Genomic DNA, 17,440 nt, shown 5'->3' with positions numbered 1-17,440 from the left:
CCTTGGTAAGTGGGACTCTGAGGGGCTAATCCTGAATGGCAGACCTCCCCCAGGGGCCTGACGGGGCTCCCGCTACCCCGACCCCGAGGGCCCTGCACGCGAGGGGGACACACCCACCCGTTGTGCGTGACGAGGCACTGCCGCAGGCCCAGCTTCCGGAAGATGTCCACCACGATCTCCATGGGCGTGTGGTCCGTCACGGTGAACGGGCTCATGTCCAGGATGCTGCGGAGCTTCAGCGGCCGGGGGCTCTCGGCCGGCAGGGACGGGGTGTGCTGCGCGAAACAGACGCGTGAGCTGCCCACGATCCCCTCCTGCTTCTTCCGGGCGCTTTCTGCAGAGACAGAGAAGACCGCCCGTGACACTCTGACAGGGCTCCTTCTGCTTTCACGGTGACCTGCTCATCACAGGTTTAAAACGGCGAACAAACATATCCTTCTGACCTCTTCATTTTTTCCTCTCTTCCTAACCAAGAAAAAAACCCACTGAAAAGCTATTTCGCAATCTCCTGTACTCGACAGAATCAGAATCCACTAATAACAAATCATCTTTGTGCAAGTAAAATATTTTTGGTGTAATCATTAGCACGGCATGATTTTCATTGCTGCTGTCTAACTCTGACGTGGACCAGGAAACGTGCTGGGACCACAGGACTTTACACCTGCACAAGCAATGAGACAGCCCTCACGAAGGGAGCCTCCCCTCTGGGGCCCACCGCACCAGGCGCCCTTCCTCCTGCCTCGCAGCCGGATCCACAGAGAACTCCATGCCCCTGCCAGAACCGACCGTCTGTCCCCTGCCGTGAACCGGCTAGTTCGCGCTCTTTTCTGGCATTCAAGCTTAATTTTGCAGGTGAGCCGTGAGGCGGGGTGGATGGACACTGGCCAACCTTCAGGGTTTATCTGTGAAGGTCGTGAGTTCCTGCTCTTGGGGCCCTGCCGGTGCTCTTGCCTTGTGTCTGCGTCCGCTGCCTCCTCTCAACGTGGAGACAGGATGTGGCCAAGAGGTACAACACTGCAGAGGAAGAGTGCAGTCTGTGGGGAAGGGAGGAGGAGACCCACAAACGGGAGAGCACGCCCGAGGAAAATGAAAACGCTCACGTTCCTACTGCCGAGTCAGTGTGAATTCAAAACTGTGTACACATATGGTATTTGTCACACTGAACATTATTTTGAACAGAAATTCAGCTACAAAAACATTTAAACAAACATACTAAGCCTCAGTCCTGCGTGGAACAGTGAGCACAGCTCGCAGACACAAGCTGCAACCCTTTCCACTCCTTCCGATCACTAAGGCCCGGCTTCACCGTGCGTAACGCCCAGCGGGGTTCTAACACTAGGACTCCCTAACTCCCTAACTCCCTAACCTTGAAAGCACGAGGAAGACACTGGGGAGAAGAAAGCCCCTCAGCAACTGACTTCTGAAAATTGCTTGTTGAGCTTTTGTCAGCGCAAAGAAGAATCAGGTTACTGGCCTATCATGAATGACAGTCATTCCGAGTGCTTTATAAAAAAGCTAAGCCCAGTGTTCAACCTGAAACCTTAACTGACCACATATTATACCATGAGTCCAAACAAACAAAAAAACTGCTTAAATATACATTTAATGATAAAACAATTCCAGAAGAGTTTAGAAAAACGCCATTGATTACTGTGATTCATTTACTTATTTCTTGGAACTAAGGGCCTTTACACCTGCACAAGCAATGAGACAGCCCTCACTACGGGATACAGAGGCCCGCGTCTAGGGAGTCCATCTGGGACTCCAATATGATGTCTGAAGAACACCACTTTTATATGAAGGCCGGCATTACTGACACAAGCACACTTACTGAACACGTACCAGGTGCCAGGACATCTCCTACATTTGGTTTTTGAATGTCATTCAAGGGCCTTTGAAGCAGAAATCACCATCCGAATTTTGACACGATTCACTTTTTTTTTAAGGAGTGCAGGCAGATGTAGAGTTCACTTCCAGAAGAAGGGCTTACTTGTGTTAATTTAGAAAGCAAACAGGTCACTATATTCATAGCATGGTGTTTCAACTACCTGAGCAGGTACAAGGCTCATTTTAACTCTGACAAAGAGATGCACAGAGACTGGTCCAGGGACTGGCGTTCGGACTCCTGAGTAAGTACCATTCCCAGTCTGGGGTTGGTAACCCTGCTGTGGGGAGAGCCTGAGCGGGGTCTCCCCCAGGTGTGCTAAAGCTCTGCTCCGCACAGAAGCTCCCGAGGGGGCAGCCTGTCCCCATGCACGCACCTTTCTAACCCTGGTCACCGTGTCCATGGGTTCCAAGTTCTCACACATGAACAATCTCCCTGTAAAACCCACAGTTCCTAGTACACACATGGAAAGGAGCAGGTACACTTTTACACCCTAAGGTAGGAAATAGAAAAGACTATTCCATTCACACTGTAAGCACTGTTAAATATATGCTTCATTTTGCTTTTTATTTACTTCTTTATTAATCTTTTGGTCACGCCACAGGGTATGTGGGATCTAGTTCCCTGACCAGGGATTGAACCTGAGCCCCCTGAATGGGCAGCGTGGAGTCTTAACCGCTGGGCCACCAGGGAAATCCTGTGCTTCATTTTAAAGAAGCCCACACAACATTCAGCCTCAGTAATACATCTGGACACAAAAAGGCAGGAGGCATGTCTCTCCATTTGGGCTAAACCTGAACACAGTAAACTGCTATTCACGCCTGGTGAGGGCACGTGGCAGAACCACGACTTAACACCGTCTGAAAATATCTCACAAATTCACACATGTGTTGCTCTCTGACTCAACAACTCCATTTCCAGGATTTGCCTACTTCTGTGCCTGGAGAAAACATCAACCGCGTGAGGTCATCAGCTGTGTGAGGAAGCAGTGTTCATCAGAGCAGAATGGAAGCCTCTCTCACGTCCCTCAGCGGGAAGCTGACTTATAATCACAAGGAGTTCCACAGCACCTCCACTCTGGCGCTGAAGCTGCTAAAGACAACATGATCTGGAAAGAGGCCCAAGAACACACCGTGCAGTGGAGAAGATGAGACACAGGACCACACACGATACAATCTGCTGCTGAAGAAGAAAAAGGGAAAAACACACACTCTGATGTACGGAGGCACTGAATACCATCCACAGAAACGGCGGAAGCCGCGGAGTGCCTGCCTGCAGAGCTAACCGGCCACTACAACGTCATGGGCGAGAGGTTTTCACTCTGTATGTTTAACCTTCTTGAGTTTCAACTATGTGTATGTACTGTCTACACATAAAGTAAAAAAAAAAACATTTTAATGAAAATAACATAAAAATGGAGAATTTATAAATAAATCTGGGGAAAAGTGGTCTTTTAAATCTTGAGTTTTCCTATCCCCAGACACAAGACAGCTCATGACTTACTCCAGCGTTCTTTCTTGCTAAAGTATTTTTATAAGTATCTTATAAAAATATATATAAACAATATATCTTATATAAATATATTAAACTACATACTATATCTTACATAAATAAACTACATACTATAGTTTATATAAATATACATAAACTACATATTATATCATATATAATATGTTGTTTATAACATAAAAAACCTGGCATACAGGTCTATTTTTCCCATTGAAAAATTAAAACTTTAGCAAAATATATGTGTGTGCACATTTAAGGTATGGTACAACAGACCACAATGTAACCAAGCTTTCTGACAACAGGGTTTGAGAACTCACATACCTAAGGCACCCCAAGTCCCTGAAACCTCTCATGCCAATATTCTATTTCCCAAGACAGTAATAAAAAATATGTAAAAATATATCCACAGAATCAATGGGAGTACAAATAATTCCTAACTTTACCATCGTCTTATCTTTTAAAAACCTGGGCTTTTTCCTTTAAATTTCTATATAAACGCCAAAATTCCCACCCTTTTCTTCTTCGTTTACTCTTACACCTTACAGTATAAATAGTAAACAAGGAAATGCTCCTCTGAAGTTGCCATGGTGACGGCTTGAAGGTGGACACGCCTAGACGCAGTCCTATCTGCCATACACGCTGGAACCCTTACTCCGTGACCTCCAGCAGGATCCCAGTGCCAGGATCACTGGGCTACAGAAGGCCTCCAAGCCATATCTCCTCGGCTGAACTGGCCGTTCTGCAGACTTTCTCTCTTGTCTGTGCGTGAATGGCTTTTGCAGCTGACAGCTTCCAGTCTGATGTGAGAAATACTGCTCATCACACCATCCAGCCTTCCCTCTTAAACGGTGCAAGAACTCAAACACTCTACAACCCCCTTCTGCAGCAGCCAGAGAGGTCAGCTGGAGGGAGGCGCCAGGTTCACAGGAGTGACCCTCGGGGATGGGCTGAGTGCTCTGCGTGTTCAGCTCCAAGCCCTCTACTCAACACTGGGAGTGAGTACCAAGGCAACGGCTGGACGAAAATACCCTCTGTCACCTCTGGGGGTTTGGGAAGAGCAGTCAGACCAGAAAAGGAGTCAGATTATGCAGAAGTCTCACCGGCCTCATCAATACTGCAGGACTACAAGGAAAGGGGATAAATACATTTTGGAGGAACAAAATTGGCTTCCTCCTCAGAAATGGTTTATCTCAAAAAAAATAACACAGATGGCTAATGCCTTTAAACTATCAATACATTTTCAGGAATGTCAGCACAGAATATAGGAGGTCTTCCTTTTTCATCCTGGCACTTAACGAAAAATAAAATCTCAATTATCTTTTTCACTTGAAACTATATATTACAAATTAATAGTATAAACCTAAATTCCAAAATTTAAAAAGCAATACCCTGTGGATTGGATATGAAACAGATCCAAGATGATGGAATTTTCAATAACTTGCATTCAAATAATGAGAATGTATTTAGCTGAATACCTCAACAGTTACTAAGGCCTCATAGTACTAGTTCATGTTATTATGAAGGCTGTCAACAAAACTTCTCTGGGCAAGAGGAGTCCGACTCCAAGCTTTCGTAATAATGCCAAATCAAAACTTCAAACAATATTTAGGTGGAAAACAACCCATGGAAGCATAAATTCCTTTCCTAAAAAAATCCTAAGAGATGAAGAGATACACAATATACCACTTGCCCCCACAAACTCAACAGATTATATTTTACAGTTTTCCTTTCTTTCAAACATCTATTATATATCTGTATCTGGCCACCCAGGTGCCCAGACACCGGCAGCCGGTCAGAGACGGGCGTGTGTCTGCGCGTGTGGGTTTCTTTAAGAGGGTACCTATGGCAATGGTCAGGTCTCTTCTGAGGGCAAAGCCCACGAGTCTCTGCGACTCCCTGGACATGATGACGGGAAAACCATTGTAGCTGGTCTCGTTGATCATGTTCTCTATGTCGTCCACCGTCATGTTGTCCTGGGTCAGCACGGCCAGCGGGGGGTCACTCCTCCGAGGCCTCATGACATCGGCAGCCAGGGTGGTGTGGGTGAACTCTTCTTTGGCATCCAGGAAGGGGTACCCATTCAGCCGGATGTGGGCTTCATAGATGCCTTCCCTCCCGAAGGCATCGCCCACCCATTTGCTGGTCATCACAGCAGCCATGAGGGGCACGATGTACTCCAGGCCTCCCGTGAGCTCAAAGACGATAACCACCAAGGACACGGTCATCCTCGTCACACCACCTGAAAAAGAGCAAGGGCCACGGTCGGGAAGCACAGGGTCCCCACCAACCCACAGTGGCTCCACGAGGCAGGTGAACCCAAACTATAAACAAACTTAGTGAAAAGGATCATGACTATTGTGATAAGATCCCGAGAAACACCCATCTTCTTTATAACATTTCAAACCTGCTATACTTCAGATAAAAAAACAAAAAACACAGCTGACCAGCTAAAATGATCTGCTGTTTTGGTTTAACACTATAACAGCATAACACTATAACAACATAATCTCACCCCTATGAAAGCTGATGATTAATTCTTAAAACAGTTTAGTGAAGCATGTTAGAGCTAACTTATTTACCACCCATTTACAAATTAAACTCCTGTGGGTAGAATATTAGATTAATACATCTGTCCTCTAATAAATCTCTGCAAAGTGAGTAAAAACATTTGGACGCCTTGTGATTTCTGTTAATACTGTAACACCCCCTTAGAAAGTCCACCTGAACACTCACAGTGTCCACAAGACCACCACAGGGACCCACCCTTTCCCTGGCCCGGGCCTCTCCACCCACTGTAGTGTCTGCCCCCCATCTCCAGCTACTCATACCTTATCTTATTACAGTCGTGCCTGCCTCACTTCCAACTGTGAAGACTCTGGGTGACCCCCTAGTGCAGAAACCACCACACACTCAAAACCAAAGTCCTCCTCTTCTCCAAAGAGCTCCCCGTGCAACCTCCCTGATGCCGACGCCGGGCACCACTTCCCTCCCAACAACCGAGTGGCCACTCCTGATTCATTCCGAGGCTCTCATCTCGTCCTCTCAGGTTTGCGCTGCAACGTCTATGCAGGTTCCTTTTAGAGCATCTTCACTCCGATCAGCCCAGTCGGCCCTCAGCACTCTGTTCCTCAGCCTGAGTTGTTTCATCTTCCCTCCCTGACCGCAACCCCATTACCTTCCTTCCACCTGACCAGCCGCGTTCCAGGTTAACCTCTCCTCAATGCTACTTCTACCACGCTGCTTCTCTGCTCAACATCCTACCAGGGGACTGCAGGTTATGCAGTATCAAGCTTCACCTCACTCTTTTTGTTATTGGCCTAAGAGCAGAAGGCAGAAAGAGCCCACTATACATGACATATTTGCATTATGCTATGGATGCCCCAAGCAGTTTACAAAGGCTTCTATTATTTTTAACTACATGCACATTTTATCAGGTATTTTTATGCTAACAGTTTTAAATGCATATCATTGTATATAACCCTCAACAGCAAGAGACAAGTAGTTATTACTTCCATTTTGAAGAAAATAAAAAATCAAGAAGTAAAGGAACTTTCCCAGAGTCCTCATGTTGAAAATGGCAAAGCCACAACCCTGCTACAGACCTGACCGATTCAAACACAAACTCGTCCTGATGAGAATCACGCTTCTCCTCACCAACCCAACTCCACTTCCGGAGGTGACCACAATGCTCTCTCTGCAACACTGCCAGTCTCGTCCAACCCCACGAACACCAGGTTCATCATCCCAGCTCTGCTGTCTGCACACTCCTGGCCTCGTGAATGAAGTCGCCCCCTGCCAAGCCCGCTCCTCAGAACAAAGTGCACGTCCGCCCCAGCCGGGCCCCTGCCGCCCGCTCACCTTGAGGCTCTCCAATGCCCAGCTGGCGGGAGGGCCTGTGTTTACATTTCTTTCTGTGTCATTCCCCACTTCCCCATGGCACAGATGAGAACCTGCCTCTCTGGAGAGAACCACTCTCTCTGTCACTTTCATCTATGACACACCTGAAGGTCAATAACTACACAATTTTAACTCACTGAGCAGAACTAAGTCAAGGTACCAAGTATAACTAAAGATTATAGCCAAAATTACGCTGACATTTTAAATGTAAAAAAGTAATTTTTCATGTTCAAGAGGATAAGAAATAGATTCTTAGGAATTTAATGCCAGTATTTTGCTTTTCTTTTCATTAAAACAGAAGCTACCTTTTTCCCTTCGGCTATCGATGCACCTTAAACAGAGGCAGACTGATAAAGAAATCTTTTACTATGGTTCCCAGTCATCACCGCAGAGCTGGGATGAAGATGCTCGGAGCTCTGCTGGAGTGTGGACCCAGGAACCACGCCAGAGGTCACAGGTAAAGCCAAGGAAAGCGTAAGCAACTCCTCAGACAGGACTAAACAAGCCTATGTTGTCGGAGATGTCTGCTGTCATTAAGCGTCACGCGTACTGAAATGATGCTCATTTAACCACACCTACAGTTCTGCACTGACGCGTGTTCAGGGACAGGTAAGATGAAAGCTGGTTCTAAACAGGCCGATGCCCCCCTGGGCCCTGCTCCCTGACCCCATCCCTCTCTCACCCAGCCCACCAGCCAGACAGACACACACCCAGTCTCCTTACCTAGGCAGGCGGCCGCGCCGACCATGGCGTACAGGCCAGGGGTGATGCAGTCAGCGCCGACCTCACACCACTCCTTAAAGATGAACCAGTCATGGTGATAGTAGGCCAGCTGCTCCACCGCGATGCCCACGATGCGGCCGGCAATGGCGCCAATGGCCATGCTGGGGATGAACAGGCCGGACGGGACCTGCAACAGGGCAGACGCTCAGTGAGGCAGGTTCCCTGCTCACCTGTCCCGCACGGGTGGTGGGACCCTCCTCTCACAGGGCAAAAACAAAGCTGCAGCACACCCTCGCTCTAACAGTCTCCCTAACAACCCAATAACTGAGTTACAGAGTAACAAACCACCTTCTCCAGCCCAAAGAGATGGTAACCCAAAACATCTCCTTAGAAGAGACCAAACAGGCATCTCATTCTCCTGCATGTTAGAGCTTCAGCCAGGGCAGAGGAGGGCAGGGGCCTCAGCGGCCTGCTCCGCAGGAACACAGGAGGCTGAGCGGGGGCTCCCCACTCTGGACAGCCACACCCTGTTTCCTGGGAATCTGGTCTGCAGTACACAAGGAGGGATTCAGGGTGTTCATCAGCTGACCTTGAAACAGGTTATTGGGGATGACAGGGATGGGCCTGAAGCATCACAAAGGCTTCTTAAAGGTAACAGAAAAATTTATAAGTGTTGTGTCAGAATGCTGAGATAAAACGAGATGTGACCAGACACACTGGCTCTGAGAGAAGGAAGGGGGCCATGAGCCGAGGCTCCTGGAGGCTGGAAAAGGCATGAAAACAGATTCTCCCCCAGAACCTCCGTCACTCCTGCGTACATGGTAACTTCAGCCCAGCAAGATCCAATTTGGAGTTCTGATCTCTGTGATTGTATTAAATGTGTGTGATTTTGTGGTGATTTGTCACAGCAGCAATAGGAAGCTAATATAGTGGCTTTAAAACATGATCACAACTCTGACACCACCCCCGAAGTACAGAGTATGTCCTCCCAGGAACCCAGGACCTTGCTGACCATATGCAGAGAAGCAGGACACAACAGGCAGCGTGTGCAGGGGACATCTCGGGCTGGGCCAGAAACGGGCCTCTCAGGACCCTCACTGCGGGGACCCTGAGCCGCCACGAGAGGCACCTACCACCCTCACCCCGCACCCCACCCAGACCACCATGCAGGAGAAGCCAGAGACAGGGAGAGAGACAGACAGATGGACAGACGGGGCAGGAGCCCTGGCGGGCCACCCCAGCTGTCGGAACCTGCTCAGCCCTGCTGCCTGGCACACAGACGGCTCTGAGCCTGGCCCGAGCCGTGTCAGCAGACAGCCGCGGAGCTGACCACAAACACAGCCTGGCAGCCGAACACCCCACCAGCTGACCCCACAGCGACAGCACAGTGAGCAGCTCTCGGAAGCTGCGGGGCTTGGGGTGAGCTGATACACAGCACAGACACCAGGCTCAAGAAGACAGGCAAAACTTTTCCCCACAACTAAAAGTTAAACCCCAAAGACAGCTTTCTCAGCCTGTATTTGTGAATCTTCAGATAAAACCTTTGTTTCTCTTTCCACATGCAAGTCTTGGACCCGCCAGTTACCTCAGGACCCCCTCACATGGACACTTACCTTGATACCAAAAGTGAACACAGTCATTATGATCTTAAATATGAGAGCCAGGCACAGTTGCCATATGGCGGAATACACCCCCAGGCCCGCAGGGCGGTCAGGGATGTCGTCAACGATCTTGCTGGCATTCATGTCGTTCCTGTAGTCACACAGGGAGGACGACTCCAGCGGCCCGCAGTCCGTGAACAGCTCTTTGATCAGCTCGCTGGTGTTGAGCCGTGTGTACGGGTTGGGGAAGGCGACCACCGCGGTGATGGCTGCCACCACGATGACCTCGAGGACCGGGTACTTCCCGAACTTGGTGGACTTGCGGCGGCGACACCAGGCAATGTTTGCCCTGATAAAGAAGGCTCCCCAGAGCCCGCCGAACACCCCCAGGAGGATAAAGGGAAACAGTTCAAACAGGTACCATGGAGTGTGATACTCCACGTAGAAGAGGACCAGGCGGCTGTTACCAAATGGATTGATGGATCTCAGAACAAAGGCAGCCACCAAAGCAGCAAAGAACGACCTCCACAGAGTCTTCAGAGGAAAGTAATAGCTGACCTAGAAAAACAAGGGAGAAATTAATGCAGTGATTTTAGAAAACCACTCTGATATGTTATAGCTTGAGCAGTAAATATCAACACTCTAAATTTTGCTGCAGCTAGAATTTATACATGATGAATCTTAATGCAGTAAGAAAATCACCACTATCTTAGTAACCTTGGCTATCACACCATTACAAATTCACAATATCGACTGATTATAAATGTCTAATAACTATTTAAAATACCTAGCATTGTGTTATTTTCAAAATGAGCTTCACCCCAGTTCAGTCGTGTTAGTTAAGAATAAATGTACCATCTCTGCGCCTGTTAGTTCATAAAAAAAGGATTAAATTTCCCTCTTCTTTATTGAAGCAAAAAGAATGTAAATAACTGGGGGAGAAAAGTAAATTTTAAACCATTTATAAGTCACATTTTTGTGTAAAAAATCTTAAGCACCAATGAGAGAACAAAAACAAAATATTCCACTTAAGTGACTAGAATTATTTCCTTAAACATCAATAAGTGCCACAGAAGTAATCACATGAAAAAGTTAAAAAGATGATTTAGAAAATGATTAAAAATCTTAAATAAAAACAAAGCTATAATTTAGCAAATAAGAACTGTTTCAAATATTTTGTATTAAGTCTAATTCATTCGTGCTTACTTTTAATTCATGTCAAAAAGGTTAAATTTTAAATAATCATATTTATACATATAAAGTCTCAATAAACATACATATTACTTTTTATGACTTTTTAATGTATGAAGGAGTGAAAAGTAACTATGAAAACAAATTTGAAAACTTAAAAACAAAGTATATCACACCGGCTGACAAGACTGAGAAGTGCGGCATAACACACGTAACGGTGCTTGTGCATCATTTTGTTCCTGGTGGCGGCTGTCGTCTTAACCTACCTCTTCCAGACTGAACAGCACTCCTCCGATCGGCGCACCAAAAGCCACAGAGACACCTGCAGCGGAGGCAGCCGACAGCACCTGCGAAGAAGATGCGGCCATGTCACGCTCTCACAGACTCAGCAAGCCAGACAGTGTCTGTGTGGTCCTCAGAGCGTCTAATCCCTTCCGAACCTAACTCCCATGTCACCTTCCTCTCCAAGCAAACACAAATATTTCTTCTAAAAAGACTTTTTTCTCTTCTGCTTTAATTGAAAAGTCATTCAAATATTCAATACTCGGTCAAAAAACATTTGCGTGAGATACACCAACGTAAACAGGATGTAGAGGAGAAAAGGCAATGAACTCAACGGCCAAGATGCATGTGTGAGAAGACCAGCAGACAGAGCCAGGACTGGGGCTCAGGCGGAGCCGTTTGTTTTTAAACAGGATGCCATTTCTTCAGACTTCAGGGCTCACTGCTTCATCACTATCATTACTTCAGTCCACATCCTAGTAAAATGTCCAGGGAACTGCAAACCCATCACGTTTCTCTACATTTTCAGTCAACTGAGTCCTCTGAAGAGATGGCTGCTGCCACCACAGGAGCCTCACGTGAAGGTGCAAACCTCAGCTGCCCCTGAGGGTCCAGGCTGACCATCCAGAGCCCCAACACACAGGTCACGGGAAGGAAGGAACGGAACTCAGGGTCCCCCTCCAACTCCCACCAGCATGAAACCAAACATACATAAAGTCACTGGGCATCTACTCATAATTAACCACTTTTCTGAAGAGTCTTTATTCCTTCTACTACTTTACTCCAGCAAATATCTGAGGCTACCAATGCATTTCCTCAAATGCTGAGTTTGTACATCTTTGAAAGAGAAATCTTAAATAATAAAAAATTAAATTATAAGAGTTATAAGCATGAACTCCATAGTCAGGTTGCTAGTTGGTAAATTAAAAATGAACCAATACTTGATTTAATTAAACTGTACCTGGCCTGAGAATGAAGACTCTGGCAGGGAGGAGCAAGTCTAACTCACTATTTCAGTGTTTCTTCCTCATCAACACGACTGCAGACAACACACCGTACAGAGTTTTCCGATTCCACCTTTAACAGAATTTACAATCAAGCCAGCACCTACACAGCTACAACTCACAGGTGCTTTCACTTGTTTCATATAAGTATCCAAGAATCACTTAAACACACCAAAAGAAGTGGGCAAAGGAGAAAATAAAAAGTATGAGGCCTAAATGCTTCCAATTAACGTGAAAGCCAGTCATGTATACCACAAGGTGTCAGAATCAAGTTAAGTCATAAACATCACGATGTGCATACACCAAAATCCAGGTAAAGTTAATTTCTATACTAATACCTAATAACATAATTTTTGCACTTATAATGAACAAATAACAAATCTTCCCCCACAATGTCAAGGTCCAACAGCAAGCAATGGAAACGAACTGACAAATGCAGACTAGACAGGGAAACAGAGTCGGGGCTCCCACAGTCTGGAGCCAATAAGCAGGTGCTAGGAGCCCACTTTTCTTCTAGAAAATACCCACTGCAGCCTGGAAACATCAGGTCTCAACGTCTCCACGACCTCAGGATGACCTAAACAAAGGGCAGAGGAAGCTGCCCTAAAGAGCCGAGTAAGAGCTGGTGCTCATGCCCTTCACTGTGAACCAGTATCAACCTGAGGCGGCTGTGATGCCCTCTGGGCTCCCTAAGGAGCAGCAAGCTCCCTGAGGTGGCACCCCTCCTCCAGAGGAAAACAGCTGGTGAGATGCCTCACCCCAGGAGAAAGAGTGACGGGGAGAACCAGGAGAGAAAGCAACGCAACATCTGGGGGACACGTCAGAGGAGGAAAGGTGTAAAGTAAAGCAAAAGCAAAGGAAAATATTTCTGAAATCTTACTGAAACCAACAGACCCCAGGCCAACTCTAGAGAGCATTCAGAAAGGGGGAAGGAGCACAAGGAAGCCTCACGTTACAATTGAAATCTGAGTACAGAATTTACCCAAAAAGTAGAGAGTAAAATATGTGAAACTGTTTACAGACTAAGTGTATGTAATGGATAGTCACCTGTTAAATAAAGGACAGAATACACTTACCTCTCTTTTTTTCGCTTCATTTGTGCTGTACTTCGGAAAGAGGTAGGAAAAGATGTTTCCACAGCAACAGGCAACGTGGACCAAGGGCCCTTCTTTTCCTAAACTCAAGCCTGATGCCACAGCCAGTACCAATGTGATGGTTTTAATCATTAAAGTCCATTTTCCCAAGTAGCCTCGGATGATGAATCCACTCAAAATAGTTTTAATCTACAAAGGAAAGATTAAAGCAGCTTAATTTCCTTTAAGAAACTGCAAATTTCAGTGGGCAATGGGAAGATTCACAATTCATTTTCTGATAGTCTGAACTATTATGCTTTATATAATAAATTCTCTCTCTCTTCCCCTGCAAGGGCAGAAGACAGCCCTAACTCATGGACAAAACTGCAATACCAGGCCATGTTAAGGGGCTAGAGACTTTAGTACACCCCTGTACAATTACATAACCAGCTAATGGCAAATCGCAGTATTTCTACTATAGAAATATAATACAGTTAGATACATTTCAGACGCTCTGTGTCAGAAATAAAGGTATTTTGCCTTTAGAGATATGTCTTCTCATAGTAGAATGTATAATTATATGTAATATTTTCTTATATATTAAGAAGGATGTGTGACAACTGGTGAGTACTATATGGCATTGTTCCATATTAAAGATGTTCTTACACAGCTTTACAGTCACTAACATTGCGTTCAAAACCTGTGCACTAGGAGGAGATAAGATGGCGGAGGAACAGGACGGGGAGGCCACTTTCTCCCCTACATATTCATTCAAAGAACATTCGAACACTGAGCAAGCTTCACAAAACAACTTCTGATCACTAGCAGAGGACATCAGGCGCCCAGAAAAGCAGCTCATCATCTTCGAAAGGAGGTAGGACAAAATATAAAAGATAAAAAGAGAGACAAAAGAGCTAGGGACGGAGACCCGTCCTGGGAAGGGAGTCATAATAGAGAAAGTTTCCAAACACCAGGAAACCCTCTCACTGGCGGGTGTGGGGGAAGTTTTTGAATCTCAGAGGGCAACCTAACTGAGAGGAAAAATAAATAAAACCCACAGATTACATGCCTAAAAGCAACTCCCAACAGAAAAGTACCCCAGACGCCCGCATCTGCCACCAGCAAGTGGGGGCTGAACGGAGAGGAGCGGGGCAATGCTTAGACTGGGCCTGAATGCCCTAAGGGCAATCGGAGTGCCCTAACGTGAGAAGCAACTTAAACTGTGGGATAGCAAGAGAGAGAGAGAGAAAATTAACTGGCCCGAACACACCACAGTCCCGTTCGCAGAACAAAGGAAGAACTGAGCAATCCTAGAGAAGAACTAGCTGGCAGCGGACTGGCCCATCCCTCGCGGAGGCAGTGGGGAGGGGAAAGGGGCAAACTCGTCCCCAGAGACGGCACCCCCTACCAAACTGCAAACAGGCTCCCAGTTTCTAACCAAAGACTTCCTAAGAGTCTGGATGGTTGACATCCGCCGGGAGGGTCGCGACTAGAGACCAGCTCCCCAAAACAGACACAAGGCGCACCTAACCGGTGCGCGCGGAAACTGAGGCTGGGACCGCGGAGGGGATAAGGCTCACTGCACCCAGGGAGAGTGCGCTAGTCAAGCTCCTGGCTGCCTGAGCTGCTTGGGCGGGGAAGGCACAAAACGCAGGCCCAACCGAGTCTGCGCTTTTGTGGAGTACCCGAAAACGGGAACCGCACGCCACACAGGGCCCGCTCCCTGGAGAGCAGCCTGGAGCCTGAGCAGTGTAGCACACTCGCTGTGAGCGGGGCAAACCCAGTGTGGCCGGAACACTGTGAGTGCTCCCCACACACAGCGATATCTGCCTGCAGCGCCCCTCCCTCCCTGCAGCAGGACTGAACCAGCGAACCTAAACAAGAGACCACCTCCGCCCGCCTGTGTCAGGGCGGAAATTAGACACTGAAGAGACTGGTAAACAGAAACCAAAGAAACAAAGGGAACTGCTTCAGAAGTGACGGGCCAACAGATTAAAATCCCTGTAGTTAACACTGACTACACCAGAAGGGGCCTATAGATATCGAGAAGTGTAAGCTGGAACGAGGAGCTATCTGAAACTGAACCAAACCCACACTGCCCGCAATAGCTCCAGAGAAATTCCTAGATATATTTTTACTTTTTTTTTTTTAACTAAAAAAAATTTTTTTTTCTTTTTTCTCTTTTATTTTCTTTTAAAATTCCCTATTACTCCTCTATTACTCCTTAACTTTCATTTTCATTTTCATATTTTTATTATTTTTTTAATTAAAAAATGTTTTTTCTTTTTTTATGTTTTTCTCTTATTTTCTTTTAAAGTCCTCTATTACTCCTCTATTGCTCCTTAATTTTCATTTCACTATAACCTTGCCAAAAAAAAGAGGCCCTATTTTTAAACTGGACTTCATATATATTTCTTAAATTTTTTTTGTTTTTTTTTGTTTTTAATATTGTATTTTTAAGAGTCTAATCTCTACTCTAGATTTTTAATCTTTGTTTTTCAGTATTTGATATCAATTTTGGACATTTAAGAATCCAATATTAAGTACCCATTTTTACTCAGGAGTGTGTTGAATACTCTCTCCCACTTTTGACTCTCCGTTTTCTCCCTCAGATCACCTCTATTTCCTCCCTCTCCCTTCTCTTTCCAATTCAATTCTGTGAATCACTGTGGGTATCTGGTCTACTGAGAACACTTAGGGAACAGAGAACTGTGTAGATCTGTCTCTCTCCTCTTGAGTCCCCCTTTTTCTCCTCCTGCTCATCTCTATCTCCCTCCTCCCTCTCCTCTTCTTCAAGTAACTCTGTGAACCTCTCTGGGTGTCCCTCACGGTGGAGAATCATTTCACCATTAACCTAGAAGTTTTATTATCAGTGCTGTATGGAGGGAGAAGTCTTGAGGCTACTGGAAGAATAAGACTGAAATCCAGAGGCAGGAGACTTAAGCCCAAAACCTGAGAACACCAGAGAACTCTTGACTACACGGAACATTAAGTAATAAGAGGTCATCCAAAAGCCTCCATACCTACACTGAAACCAACCACCACCCAAGAGCCAGTAAGTTCCAGAGCAAGACATACCACACAAATTCTCCAGCAACGCAGGAACATAGCCTTGAGCGTCAACATACAGGCTACCCAAAGTCACACCTAACACACAGAGCCATCTCAAAACTCACTACTGGACACTCCATTGCACTCCGGAGAGAAGAAATCCAGTTCCATGCACCAGAACACCAACCCAAGCTTCCCTAACCAGGAAACCTTGACAAGCCAATTGTCCAACCCCACCCACTGGGAGAAACCTCCACAATAAAAAGGAACCACAGACCACCAGAATACAGAAAGGCCACTCCAGACACAGCAATCTAAACAAGATGAAAAGGCAGAGAAATACCCAACAGGCAAAGGAACATGAAAAATGCCCACCAAGTCAAACAAAAGAGGAGGAGACAGGGAATCTACCTGAAAAAGAATTTAGAATAATGAAAATAAAAATGATCCAAAATCTTGAAAACAAAATGGAGTTACAGATAAATAGCCTGGAGACAAAGATTGAGAAAATGCAAGAAATGTTTAATAAGGACCTAGAAGAAAAAAAAAGAGTCAATTAAAAATGAATAATGCAATAAATGAGATAAAAAACACTCTGGAGGGAACCAACAGTAGAATAACAGAGACAGAAGACAGGATAAGTGAGGTAGAAGATAAAATGGTGGAAATAAATGAAGCAGAGAGGAAAAAAGAAAAAAGAATCAAAAGAAATGAGGACAACCTCAGGGACCTCTGGGACAATGTGAAACGCCCCAACATTCAAATCATTCGAGTCCCAGAAGAAGACAGAAAGGCCATGAGAAAATACTCGAGGAGATAATAGCTGAAAACGTCCCTAAAATGGGGAAGGAAATAGCCACCCAAGTCCAAGCAACCCAGAGAGTGCCAAACAGGATAAACCCAAGGCGAAACACTCCAAGACACATATTAATCAAATTAACAAAGATCAAACACAAAGAACAAATATTAAAAGCAGCAAGGGAGAAACAACAAATAACACACAAAGAGATTCCCATAAGAATAACAGCTGATCTATCAATAGAAACCCTTCAGGCCAGAAGGGAATGGCAGGACATACTTAAAGTAATGAAAGAGAATAACTTACAGCCAAGATTACTGTACCCAGCAAGGATCTCATTCAGATATGAAGGAGAATTCAAAAGTTTTACAGAAAAGCAAAAGCTGAGAAAATTCAGCACCACCAAATCAGCTCTTCAACAAATG

General features: G+C 45.8%; 1 protein-coding gene across 6 annotated transcripts in view; it reads right to left on the bottom strand.

Moving 5' to 3' along the window:
• CLCN3 (chloride voltage-gated channel 3) overlaps positions 1-17,440 on the bottom strand; it is a 91,917-nt gene that overhangs the window by 10,219 nt on the left and 64,258 nt on the right. For 5 of the 6 annotated variants that reach the window (XM_065907966.1, XM_065907969.1, XM_065907967.1 and 2 more), the window contains 6 exons: positions 13,169-13,375; positions 11,073-11,153; positions 9,628-10,173; positions 8,015-8,201; positions 5,235-5,633; positions 118-334 (listed from right to left, as the gene is read on the bottom strand). In XM_065907966.1, coding sequence (XP_065764038.1) covers positions 118-334; positions 5,235-5,633; positions 8,015-8,201; positions 9,628-10,173; positions 11,073-11,153; positions 13,169-13,375 — 1,637 coding nt within the window. Of the gene's footprint in view, positions 1-117; positions 335-3,583; positions 5,136-5,176; positions 5,634-8,014; positions 8,202-9,627; positions 10,174-11,072; positions 11,154-13,168; positions 13,376-17,440 lie in introns of those variants that run through there. The other variant, XM_065907971.1, reaches the window with a different exon arrangement.

The sequence above is a fragment of the Muntiacus reevesi genome, chromosome 17 (genome assembly GCF_963930625.1).
Source record: "Muntiacus reevesi chromosome 17, mMunRee1.1, whole genome shotgun sequence".
Taxonomy (NCBI): domain Eukaryota; kingdom Metazoa; phylum Chordata; class Mammalia; order Artiodactyla; family Cervidae; genus Muntiacus; species Muntiacus reevesi.
The sequence above is the reverse complement of the archived record's forward strand: the minus strand, read 5'-3'. Positions and strand labels throughout refer to the sequence as shown.